Here is a 13,603-nt window from a genome sequence, read left to right as displayed (position 1 = left end):
AATAGAAACAAGTCGGCTGGGAAGGATGGTATCGCAGCTGAACTCATCAAAATGGGCCCGGACAAGTTGGCCGATTGCCTGCACCGGTTGATAGTCCGGATATGGGGCATAGAACAGCTACCGGAGGAGTGGAAGGAGGGGGTAATATGCCCCATCTACAAGAAGGGCGACAAATTGGACTGTGAGAACTACCGAGCGATCACTGTCCTCAATGCCGCCTACAAATTGTTGTCTCGAATCCTACTCCGCCGCCTAACGCCACAAGCAAATAGATTCGTGGGAAGTCATCAGGCCGGCTTCATGGAGGGACGGTCAACGACGGACCAGATATTCACATTACGGTAAATCCTCCGAAAATGCCGGGAACACCAAGTCCCTACGCACCATTTTTTTTTTTTTTTGTTTCGATTATAGTCGTTTTACCATCGTTATGGCATTCGCGACTTTATCAACGTTGCAGTTGGCGGATCGTTATTGAAAAACTTATCCGGTACAACTGTGTTCGATGTTTACTCTTGGGCTCGAACTCGCGGACATCGGCTCAGGAGACAACAGACTTGCCAACTGAGCTATATCACAAGTCCTTTATTGTACTGTAATGTTGAACGTTAAATGTATATAATGTAATGTCACAGGAATGGACAAGGGAGAGGGAGTCACTTCATTGCGTAGGGATTGTGGGGTGGTCCCTACGCACCATCTATTCATCGACTTCAAAGCCGCATACGACACGATCGACCGTAACGAGCTATGGAAAATCATGGACGAGAACGGCTTTTTCGGGAAGCTGATTAGACTGATCAAGGCGACGATGGATGGAACGCAGTGCTGAGTGCGGATCTCGGGTGAATTGTCGAGTTCATTCGAATCACGCAGGGGGCTTCGACAAGGTGATGGTCTATCCTGCATGATGTTCAACGTGGCGCTAGAAGGTGTTATTCGATGAGCGGTGGGCGAAATGCGGGGCACGATTTTCAACAGATCCAGTCAACTTATCTGCTTTGCCGATGACATTGATATATGTAGTCGGCAGATCATCAGTGGATCATCTGCGGCGGTGGAGGAGATCTACCGCAAACTGAAACGCGAAGCAGGAAGGATTGGGTTGATGATTAATACGTCCAAGACGAAGTACATGCTGGCGTGCGGATCCGAGGCCGACCGAACCCGCTTGTCCAGTAATAACAAGGTCACGATCGACGGCGACGAGCTGGAGATAGTCGAAGACTTTGTCTATCTCGGCTCACTGGTGACCGCAGACAATGACACCAGCCGTGAGATCCGGAGGCGAATTATCAGCGGAAGTCGTGCCTACTATGGACTCCACAAGCAACTGCGGCCGAGAAGACTTAGCTCTCGCACGAAGTGTAACCCAGTATCCAGAAGGTGGTGAAGGCTGGCCGGATACGCTGGGCAAGACATGTTGCGAGAATGCCAGATGACTGTCCTGCAAAACAAGTGTTTGCTATGAATCCGGTAGGAACAAGACGAGCGGGGGCGCAACGAGCGAGGTGGTTAGACCAAGTGGAGCGTGATCTGGCGAACGTGAGGTGCCCGAGGAATTGGAGAACGGTTGCCATGGACCGAGTTAATTTTAGGAATTATGTTCGTCAAGTTTTGCTCGTGAGACAGAATACTATGTAAATAAAATAAATTGACAGCGGCACGTTATCCAAACAAACGGGAAAATTGTGCCTAAACTGTTTACATTAAAGAGCTACTTGTTTGAGCTGATAGTATAAAAAAACTGAGTAATTTTGTTCATAATTACTCCACCTAGCCCTACTATTTCAGAAGATCACTAGCTCACATAGCACTAGTAAATCGCAGGGAGTTCGAACTTTAAGATCAGGAAAACCCCAAAGGGAACATCCATAAATGACGTAGCGTTTGTGGGGGAGGGGGGGAGTTTGACTTTGTGTGACGATGTGTGACGAGAGGGGGGGTAGGGGTTCAAGTAAAGCTACGTAGCTTTAATTAAATATCGAAAAATAAAATCAAAATTGAGCAAAATTATGCCTAATTCAATCCAGTCTGAACATGTAGCTTTTGACTCCTACTGCCCGACTGTTTTCAAGCGTATCAAGGAGCGTACATGCAAGAAATGCAATTTATATTTTGCTTCAAATGTTCTCCAAAAGGAGCATAGTAAAATCCACAAGGCCCAGCCTCGGATAGAAAGATTCGTCCAAAGCGAATTGTAGGCAAAAAAGGACACGAACTGCTGGTCATCACTCCGGAGGACGATAGAGAGTGGGTGGAGGCAGCTGACATCGCAGATGCAATTATTCCAGCCGAACAGACAATGGAGGAAAGCTGCCCAATGATTTCATTGGAATCCTAATGGAGATAATTTGGACCGACGCAACTGATTGAATACTTACTAGCTATCCTGTTTGTTGAAAGGTAGCTTGATTTTTTTTGATATGCTTTTTAAACTTCCATTTATAACCTCTTTCCCTTTTTTTGTTTATTTTTTGTATTATTCTTGCAAAATGCTGATGATAAAAGTAAAAATTAAAAACCGATTTTTTAAAATGGGGGGGGGGGGGGGGGGTTTCATTAAAGCTACGTTATTATCTAGGGGGGGTATATGACTTTGTGACAAAATGCTACGAGGGGGGAGGGGGGGTATAAAAACTTACAAAAAAAAGCTACGTCATTTATGGATGTTCCCAAATATGCGCTCTCCGAATTTTATTGCAAATGCCACAACAATTCTTCAACACTTCGACAATTTTGTTACGGAACCTATTAGGGTCAAGCCCTTGTTTTCGCTTCTAAAGATGGCGGAGCCGGCGTTATTCAATTCAATGCTTAAAAGCTTTGTTATGTTCATAAACGTTATTATGAGAGCTATATAGATAGCTAAAGTTTGACGTTTTTCTTACAAGTCAACCAATTACACGCGTAGGATGAGTTCCTTATTTATGAGTTGTTAATTATTAGCACAGTAAATGAGGACAGACTTTCTTAATAAAATAATTAAGAAATTGGTAGTGAATGTCCGGTGGATTGATACCATGAGTTGAAGTCGAATTTCGTTGTCTGACGCCATCTGGAGATCCAAGATGGCGGCTTTTGTTTTACTTTAAAATTTTGTGAATGTCTTAAAATCACATGAAACCTCCACAATGTGGGTATTGGGTGAAAGGGCTAAACGGGTATAAGTCGAATGTTGCTTTCTAACACCATCTTTAAATCCAAGAACTTTTTCTGCTTTTTCGACTTCTACTTGTTTAGGCTTTCACCCAATACCCATATTGTTGGAATTTTCTACAATTTTCAGTTACAGCATTTTGAAGTGCAGCGGAAGTGAAATTTGAGTTCCGTTAGCCCTTTCACCCAATACTACTGCTGCCATCCCAAGTAACAATTTTAGCTTTATTATGGTCAGCAAAATATCGTTTGGACTATCGCATTAATTTTCATAAAAAGCTAAAGCGCATTCTATAACATCACCTGGACTCTAATAAAGCCAAAATCAGGCTATTTGGCCCTACCCTAGAAACGTCATCAAGACATATAATTGTTGGTCATCAATTTTGGTCACCAAAGCTTTTAAAAAGCTATTATAAAACATGTTAGAAATTTTTGTTTTTTTCGGTTCTGTCAGTTCTCGGAGTTTTTTTTTTTTAATTTTCCCAGCAACCATAATGGTTGATGAATGATGATTGCATTATTCAGATATGATCTGGTAAAATTAATAGCTAAAAAAAACAAATGTTTTAACCATATATTGAGCTTCTTTTCTACTGCCAGTCAAGATTTTAGGTAAAATGTATATGAAATAGTATCTTAAAATAAATGCGCCTCGTAAAATCTGATGGTCAATCATGATGGAATTGATGGAAAAAAGCCTGAAAAAAAAATTTCCAATGCTTGCATTGTGAATCCATCAACATGGCGTCATTTTGTGCCCTTCGATTTTGCAACCAACATGGCGTGAGTCAATTCATAGTTTTATTATGGTTTAATGATGACCCCAAAAAAAGCTACGATTTCACGTTTCTCTCGCAAGCCAACCAATTACACGCTAAGGTTGAGTTCCTCATTTCTGAGTTGTTAATCATTAGTACAGTAAATGAGGACAGACTTTTTGAATGAAAAGGGATTGGTTTTGAATGACCCGTGGAATAAATCATGAGTTGAAGTCAAATTTCGTTGTCTGACGCCATCTTGAAATCCAAGATGGCGGCTTCCGCTGAACTTTAAAATGGTGTAAATGACTTGAAATCGCATGAAACCCCAACAAAATGGGTATCGGGTGAAAGGGCTTAACGAGTAGAAGTTGAATTTCGCTATCAGACGCCATCTTGAAATCCAAGATGGCGGCATCCGCTCAACTTTTAATGCTTAATGCTGACAAAAAGTCGCATTAAACCACCACTATACGGGTATTGGGTGGAAGGGCTAAACTAGAAGTCGATTTTTTTCTATCCGACGCCATCTTGAAATCCAAGATGGCAGCTTCCACTGAATTTAAAATACTGTTAATCAATGAAAATCGCTTGAACACCACTTTTTTCACGTAATACTACATAAAAACTACTATTTTAAGACAATTTAGATCATTTTAAATCACTTTTATTATTTTTTCATTATGTTTCTAATGCATTTAGCACTTTTCTTGTTTTGTTTATAGTTTTTGTTTTTTTTTGCCATTTATGGAATTCTATTATTCCTATCATGCTATTATATTTAAATTGTATTGGTCTTATTCTTGCGAAAACTATAGGGTTATGTTGTTTCTGTTAACCGTCTGATTTAGGCACATGTGCCAAATTCGATGTTGTCAAAATCGAATGTTGCCAAAAACTAACGGGGTCTGTATTGTGGTGGTTTTTGTGGGATTTTCAGTCACTTACAGATTTTCAGAGAAACGCGAAAAGAGATATTTGACTTCTATCATTTAGCCTTAGCACCCAATACAAAATAATTGGGAGTTTCATGCTATTTTCATTCATTTACAGTATTTTTAAGTTCAGCTGAAGCCACCATCTTGGATTTCAAGATAGCGTCAGAATGCAAAAATAAACTTTTTATAGCTTATCCCAATTGACAAACACCCATATTTTGGAGGTTTCATGCGATATTCAATGATTTAGAGCATTTTTAAAGTTTATAGAAAGCTCTTGGATTTCAAGATGGCGTAAGATAGCAATATTCGACTTCTACTCGATAAGCCCTTCCACCCACTACCACCTGGGTTTCATGTCATTTTAAGTCATTTACTACATTTTAAAGTTTAGCGGAAGCCGCCATCTTGGATTTTAAGATGGCGTCAGATAGCGAAATTCAACTTCTACCGGTTAATTTCTTTCAACTTATACCCCTATAATATAGGTTTAATGCGATTTTCAGTCATTTACAGTATTTTCAAGTTGAGTGGTAGCCGCCATCTTGGATTTAAGATGGCGACGGACAACGAAATTTGACTTCTACTCTTACTCTACTCTCTTATTACTTTCACCTAATAACCATATTGTGAAGGTTTCACAATATTTTCAGTAATTTACAGCTTTGAAAATAAAAGCGGAAGCCGCCATCTTGAATTAATGATGGCGTCAAGCAACAATTTTTTTTCCTACTATTTGGGCCCTTTCACTCAATACTCATATTGTAAAGATATTCATACCACTTTCGGTGATTTCAAGTTTTCAAAGATGTATTTTTTTAATTTTAACTCAAAACCAACACGCATAACTTACCAAAAATGTGTAAAAATGGGAGTTCCAATTCAAATATGTGCTATCTAATCTAAGCGTGTCCTGTTTTGACATCTTGATCGAGAACAGTCACTAAGTTTTATGGCGGTTTAATAATCATGCACTGTTTAATAAAAGTTTTATTAGCGTTTTCAAAACCATCTGAAAACATATGGTCGAAAAAAAGTTGAAGAAGTTGTGTTTGAGACGACCGCAAAGTTAACGTAGAATTACGACAACCGGTTTTGTGTCAATATATTTTTGAAAAAAATCTAAGTATGCAGCTCAAAACAAATGTATGAATGTAGACGAAACTATACATATACTGTGTGTCCAATGTCAATGCTTTCATATTGAATTTGCAGCTCAAATAAAGCTGGTCAGTTTAATATAAATTATCTATAACGGTCAACAAAACAGTTTGAAAAACTTAACAGTTGCATACCCAAAGGCGATATTAAGATACGGACAAACGGCGTCAATCAAAACTCAATACATTATCGCTGAGATGCATTGCGCCCGGTACTTATGCAACCAATGCGAAGAACATGCGAGCTTTGAATAATCAAACGCTTGCTGGTCGGCCAGTGCAGTGCTGGTAATAAACCTGTTGTTTATTTTTAATAAGGAATTTTGAATTTTCGCATAAATTTTTTTAGGCAATTTTTGTTTTTCATTGATTGGAGAAAAAAGTAAGCTGAAGAAAAACAAAATTTCAAACAATCGATTATTTCATGAATCGTTTCTTTATCCCAAAATCCAATAAATATTTTTCTAAATCAACACCTGACACAGCTTCCACGCTAGCTTACAGGATCAGTGCAAAAAAAGATGCACATTAAATGTACATTTTCCACGCGTGATCAATGCCTATTCGAAAGAGAGAAAAAATCATACAAATCATTAACGGTGTACTAAAAAAACGTACCCATTTTGCAAGTTTAACACCTGGCATCGCTGCCTTTCATGCATACGCTTGACTCAGTGCAAAAGAAAAACCTGTTTTCTGGAAGCTCCTCTCATGCGTTTCTCTCAAAGTGAAGTTGCCTATTCCCATTCCCATATAGCAATCGCTAGCGCAAAGGTGCACTGAAATGCCATATCGGCTAAGTTCAACCCTTGATTAATAACAATCAAACGGCCCTTTTCAGGGCCAGCACATACAGAAAGTTTAACTCTGACTTTCTATTTTTGGCCTATGGCAATGGGGAAAACGGGTAAAGTGTGTGGACTGAGCGTGAAATGCGTGTGAGTGAAGAATGTGGTGTCTGTGAGTTAGGGGTGTGGTGTCTATGAGTTAGGGGTGTGGTGTCTATGAGTTAGGGGTGAGTTAAATGTGTGCTTGGTATGAGGTATATGGTATATGAGAGAATTTGGAAATATTAAAAGTGTGCACATATCGATAAACTGCGAAAAAAGTACGGTAGTGTAAGAGTAATATGCGCAATCGGGGTGGATTGTTTACAACGCATGTTGTTTAGTATAATTTTAAATGTGTAGTGCGCTGAATATCTTGTGTAAATGACAAGTAATTGACATTTTAACCCGTCATGGCATTCAACATAATGTCATGGCAGCATGTCGTGGCAACATATCTCCGCCACTTGTTCGGATCGCCTCTGCTGCTGGTCCTCCTACTCAAATGGATGCCACTGAGCTAAACTGCAAAACGATATCTGCGTTGGATTACCACTGGTGGGGTCCAAACGCAGATCGTAGCGCAGCAGAACTTTTCAGCTCGACGGGCAAACAGAAACTGAAACCAGCTCGCAGGCGACCCCTTGTTTTTATACATTTTGTTGACAGGGACTCACCAAGGGGCGTGGCGTCCGAGTTTTTTTTAAATTTCGCCCAGCCAATCAACGATGAGCAGGGATAATATGTCTTTAAAAAAGGATGTCTTTCAGTTGGAAAGTTTTCGTGACGCGAGATTCGTTTGCGAATTTCAATTTGTCCCCCTATAGTGTTGCCGTAAGACGTAATTCTACGTCAAAATTATAAGCATTCTGCATTAGACTGGCCCAAATTTGTATGGGATGATTTTCACAACATTTTTTTCAAGGCGGCACCCCTTAGATTGGTGCATTTTGGTCCAAAAAAGACTTTCTGAAAGTTTCAGGTCATTTGGCAGAAGCACGAGCTGGCGCAAAGGACTTGAAATTTGTATGGAGATTTTCGACGAAATGTATGAAAAATCGACATACTTTCACTCTTTGTGTTCTAAAAAATGTTTCCAGTATGCTAGAAAGCTCAGAATTTCAGAACTTGTTGTTCAAACAATGACAAACAAGTTTGTTGAAGATTTAGACGCGATACGAGTTGACTGTGATGAGTTATTTGAAATTGAATGTGTGAATTTTTTTTCGCTTTCATCGATATATCGTGAACGGTGTATAAGTGGATTATTAGAACTAACTTGATCGCATTGTCACACAATGAGAATAACAGATAGAAAGTTTGTGTCCTCGGCAAAGTTGTAGCTTATTTTATAAAAAATATCTTTGCAAAAAGTTGAAAGAAAGGCTTGAAAACTATGAACTGCTGCGTTGTTTTGTGATTAGAAAAGTGTTTCGGTTTAAATGATCTTTCTTCAAAATTTTTAGCGTTTATATGACATTATTATATCACACATTAAATTGCAAATAACTCATCACAGTCAACTCGTATCGTGTCACAATCTTCTACAAACTTGTTTCTCATTGTTTGAACTACAATTCCTGAAATTCTGAGCTTTCTAGCATACTGGAAACATTATTTAGAATACAAAGAGTGAAAGTATATCGATTTTTCATACATTTTGCCGAAAATCTCCATACAAATTCCAAGTCCTTTGCGCCAGCTCGCGCTTCTTCCAAATGACCTGAAACCTTCAGAAAGTCATTTTTTCACCTCAAGGCACCAACCTAGGGGGTGCCGCGTGGAATATAAGAATTTTTTTCGTTATGGGCCAGCCTATTCTGCATGACCATAATAAAACCGCCATAAAACGAGCTGCACAAAAAAATGCCATAATTAAACCATGATAAAACTTCCTAATGCTAGTTGGCATAATCTGTGTTACTTGGGATCCGTCCCGCAAAAGCGGGATATGTCCCGCTTTTTTATTGAATGTCCCGCTAACCCGCTTTTTTCTCAAAATGTCCCGCTTTTTTTCTTGGAGAACTCTTATAAAGTTCACTAACTTACACTAAAAAAAATCAAAATTTAGCCTCAAATTGAATTAATTAATTCAACACAGACTTCTTAGACGGAAAATTGAAGTATTGTAGGTGAATATTGTCTTAAAAATATATATGAGATTCATTACGAGGTTTCCAAAACTGCAAATTGAGTAAAAATGGGTCCAATCCAAGAGAGATACTCCAGGAAAATATCATAAAACCCCCTTTAAAACCTTTGGAATACTAGAATCTAATGAAATATTTCGTTGAAGCATTACTGTCCACTTCCTTGCACTTTGTTCCAAGATGACCTGAAATTGACTGAATGTTGGACTCACCTGATCAGCGATGTCCTCCATATCCATGGCGTCGGTGTCCATGGAGCTGCGCTGCTGATGCTGCAACAGCAGATTCTTGCGCTTCGACGTCGGCGTCAGCATTCCATTGTCGGCCAAACTGTGGTGCAATAAAAGAGATCGAAATTTTCTTTTAATTCGAAGTTTGCAAGAAAGTTGGATAATTGTTTGGTATTTTTTGCTGTAACATCACTCACCTCGGCGTCATGATGGTGGACTGCGATTCGTTCCAGTTGGCGTCGGAGTTGTCCCGGGTGGCAAGGGATTCGGACGAGTGGAACGGTGAGTGCGATTTGATCGACAGTTTCTCCTCTCTGGAGGGAGATGGCGGCGCGGTTGCCATTTTGTCATCCTTTGCATCGGCTTCCAGCTCTTCGAGTAGACCCTTTTCCTCTTCGGCACTGGTCGGTTCATCGAGGCTGATGGATCGCTTCCGGAAGGATTCCTTGCGCCGTTCGCTTTCTGCGGTGGCTGTTATCTGTGGGGGACTTCCGATGAAGATGCCTTCGTCTTTGATGGGAGTCGTGCTGAACTGGAGATTCGAGTCTTGGTGACTGTCTGCCGTTGTTGGAGAGACCAGGTCTTCTTCGCTGGCCGAAATGGCGGCAGTTGGCTTTTCGGTTGGCTTGGTTTTCTTTTTGTCAATGAGGATTTCCCCTTCGGAGAGGGTTTTTTGGAGCTTTTTCTTTTTGACCGCGTTCGGCGAGGGAACGGGAGAAACTCGGGGTTTGAAATCGATAAAGATTTCCTGTTCCTCTTTGTCGTCTTTTTCGCTTTCGGAGTCACAGGTTGAGCAGGATTCGTCCGAGGAGGATTTGGTGTCGTCTTGCATGTCCAGCGGTTGGATGTTTGGGGGAGTGATCGGACACGAGGGTGGTGGATGCGATGGGGTTGAGAAGATTGGTGGTTGAGGTTTGATAAGCGGTTGGAATTGCTGTGGTTGGGGTGTTGTAGGCTGTTGTTGCTGTTTCTTGGATGGAATCGTCGATGGTTGTTGTTGTTGTTGTTGAGTGGGATGATGAGCCTGTATCATTGGTTGGACCTTTTGAACCTGCTGGTGTGTGATAGAGTTTCTTCTGGTTAGGGAAGAGTGTGTTTCTGGTGTAACGTAGGCATATGAAGCTCGTCTGTGCTGGTTTAGTTTGGGGTCTTGATGAGCTACCGAAACGTGGGCGGACATTCGTCTGTTTAGACTATTGCTGTCGAAAGAACGGATATCTTGATTAACTGAGCCGTTTGAGATAAGCATTTCCTGTGGAGGGATTTTGAGCTGATCCTTAAAAATGATCTCATGATGATGGTGCGGGTGATGAGGATCCCGACGTGGCAATGTATGAGTGTGAAACTCTTCCGGCTTATGATGGATACAGGTTCTCCTGGGGAGGCTGTGGCTTTCGAACACATGCCCATTTTCGTATCCATGGTGATGAACTTGCTCGATATCTTTGCGCAGCACCTGGAATGGTTCGTTCGAAAGAGTGTGGCTTGAACGACGAGGCAGTACAATGCTGTCGTACATCTCGTACGGATAGGAACTGGTTTCGTAGGATGTTCGCGATCCATCCGTTGAGCGATAGGAAGTGGCACTGTCCTGCGAGTGGTTTCTGGAATGGGTCATGATCCGATCCAGCGGGAAATGATCACTGCGCGAAACGTCCGAGTGACTCATCTGTGACGATGCTCGCGAAGGCAGTTCGAAATGTTGAATGAGCGATGATTTGGATGGCGGTGAAGTGATCGTAAATGGTGACTTTGGCGGTTCTTCGGACTGTGTTCGATGAAGCAGCTCGTGCTCAGTGGGCCTGCTCATGATGAAGCGATTGGCGATAGTGACAAAACAAAATTCGAGGGGAGAAATCAAACAACAGAAATCAAAAATGAAACTTTCGACAAATGAACGGAAGATTGTTTTCAAAGGGAATACTTACGTCTTGGGTTCATCAATCGAACCCGCGGAACTGTCGATTCCGTTTTCCTGTATTCGATCAGCCGCCTCGGATAAGCTTTTCGTTAGTTTTCTTCCCCCATTTAGGCCGCCATTGGTTTGTGCTCCTTGCGAAACCATCTTGACCTGGAAAAAAAGGGAAAAAAACCAAAGGTTTGAATTTTTAAATTTATTAGCAGAAAATTATATTTTCGATATTCCACTATCGTAATAACTCTCCAGATGTCTTAAACCATACTTGCTTCCTGTAAGCCTAGTCCACAAAAAAACACAAAACGCAAAAAAAAAAAAAAATACATGAATCAAACCAAAATCGACCAACCGGTAAATGTCAATCAAAACAAATCCCTGCCACCTCACCTCGAGGCTTACGTATAGGACCAGAAAGCTCGGATTCTGATTCCGGTGTAACAACCAAAAGGACGTCCAGAAGGGAAAAAAAGCACAAGTACGTGCCAACACTGTAACACTTTATTGCTGCGCGATGCCTTAAGGGTGGTAGGGGCTGTGACGTGCTTCACCGTTTGTGACACGCTCAAGCCAGCCTCCAGAGCCCTTGATGGCACCACCAAATCCCTTCAGCGGGGAATCGGGTGCTATATTTTGCACTTTTCCCAATGGAAGATCACACGATTCGAATAAACAGGCATACGAAGTAAAAAATCTCTTGAATCCGCGGCCGCTTTGAAGCGGGCGGAGAACTTTTGTCGTAGAATCCGCGTCAGTCGTGTGTTTGCATGAAAAATGGGCAAAATATTTACTATAAATCAGAAGCGCGTATACTTGAATTTATGTTCCCCATTTTTTTGTGCTCGGTGTAGTAGCTTAGACGGAGTTTTGTGTTATCGGAGAAGAAGTCGCTCGAGATATGGATGTTCATGGGTAGGTATTTGAGATACAATGTCGTTCGGGCCATCGGAGCGAAAATTTTCAAAGATGGGTAATTGAGGATGTAATAACGAGCGAATGTTTATCACGACTTTACGATTTCCGTGATTTGCTGGCTCCTGAGAATCCCTTGTTGATGACTGCTTGACTGTCAACAGTCATTTGAACATTTTTGTCATTTTGGTTCGTTTGTTCATTTTTGTCATTTTTGTCATTTTTGTCATTTTTGTCATTTTTGTCATTTTTGTCATTTTTGTCATTTTTGTCATTTTTGTCATTTTTGTCATTTTTGTCATTTTTGTCATTTTTGTCATTTTTGTCATTTTTGTCATTTTTGTCATTTTTGTCATTTTTGTCATTTTTGTCATTTTTGTCATTTTTGTCATTTTTGTCATTTTTGTCATTTTTGTCATTTTTGTCATTTTTGTCATTTTTGTCATTTTTGTCATTTTTGTCATTTTTGTCATTTTTGTCATTTTTGTCATTTTTGTCATTTTTGTCATTTTTGTCATTTTTGTCATTTTTGTCATTTTTGTCATTTTTGTCATTTTTGTCATTTTTGTCATTTTTGTCATTTTTGTCATTTTTTTCATTTTTGTCATTTTTGTCATTTTTGTCATTTTTGTCATTTTTGTCATTTTTGTCATTTTTGTCATTTTTGTCATTTTTGTCATTTTTGTCATTTTTGTCATTTTTGTCATTTTTGTCATTTTTGTCATTTTTGTCATTTTTGTCATTTTTGTCATTTTTGTCATTTTTGTCATTTTTGTCATTTTTGTCATTTTTGTCATTTTTGTCATTTTTGTCATTTTTGTCATTTTTGTCATTTTTGTCATTTTTGTCATTTTTGTCATTTTTGTCATTTTTGTCATTTTTGTCATTTTTGTCACTTTTGTCATTTTTGTCATTTTTGTCATTTTTGTCATTTTTTTCATTTTTGTCATTTTTGTCATTTTTGTTATTTTTGTCATTTTTGTCATTTTTGTCATTTTTGTCATTTTTGTCATTTTTGTCATTTTTGTCATTTTTGTCATTTTTGTCACTTTTGTCATTTTTGTCATTTTTGTCATTTTTGTCATTTTTGTCATTTTTGTCATTTTTGTCATTTTTGTCATTTTTGTCATTTTTGTCATTTTTGTCATTTTTGTCATTTTTGTCATTTTTGTCATTTTTGTCATTTTTGTCATTTTTGTCATTTTTGTCATTTTTGTCATTTTTGTCATTTTTGTCATTTTTGTCATTTTTGTCATTTTTGTCATTTTTGTCATTTTTGTCATTTTTGTCATTTTTGTCATTTTTGTCATTTTTGTCATTTTTGTCATTTTTGTCATTTTTGTCATTTTTGTCATTTTTGTCATTTTTGTCATTTTTGTCATTTTTGTCATTTTTGTCATTTTTGTCATTTTTGTCATTTTTGTCATTTTTGTCATTTTTGTCATTTTTGTCATTTTTGTCATTTTTGTCATTTTTGTCATTTTTGTCATTTTTGTCATTTTTGTCATTTTTGTCATTTTTGTCATTTTTGTCATTTTTGTCATTTTTGTC

General features: G+C 39.2%; 1 protein-coding gene across 11 annotated transcripts in view; it reads right to left on the bottom strand.

The window, feature by feature from the left end:
• LOC129744023 (uncharacterized) overlaps positions 1-13,603 on the bottom strand; it is a 724,779-nt gene that overhangs the window by 277,014 nt on the left and 434,162 nt on the right. For 3 of the 11 annotated variants that reach the window (XM_055736330.1, XM_055736332.1, XM_055736340.1), the window contains 3 exons: positions 11,154-11,296; positions 9,423-11,027; positions 9,208-9,325 (listed from right to left, as the gene is read on the bottom strand). The exons of 7 other annotated variants lie outside the window; for them this stretch is intronic. In XM_055736330.1, the coding sequence (XP_055592305.1) occupies positions 9,208-9,325; positions 9,423-11,027; positions 11,154-11,296 (1,866 nt within the window). The remainder of the gene's footprint in view (positions 1-9,207; positions 9,326-9,422; positions 11,028-11,153; positions 11,297-13,603) is intronic. One more of the 11 variants, XM_055736339.1, reaches the window with a different exon arrangement.

Source organism: Uranotaenia lowii, chromosome 2, assembly GCF_029784155.1.
Source record: "Uranotaenia lowii strain MFRU-FL chromosome 2, ASM2978415v1, whole genome shotgun sequence".
In the NCBI taxonomy this organism is placed as follows: domain Eukaryota; kingdom Metazoa; phylum Arthropoda; class Insecta; order Diptera; family Culicidae; genus Uranotaenia; species Uranotaenia lowii.
The sequence above is the reverse complement of the archived record's forward strand: the minus strand, read 5'-3'. Positions and strand labels throughout refer to the sequence as shown.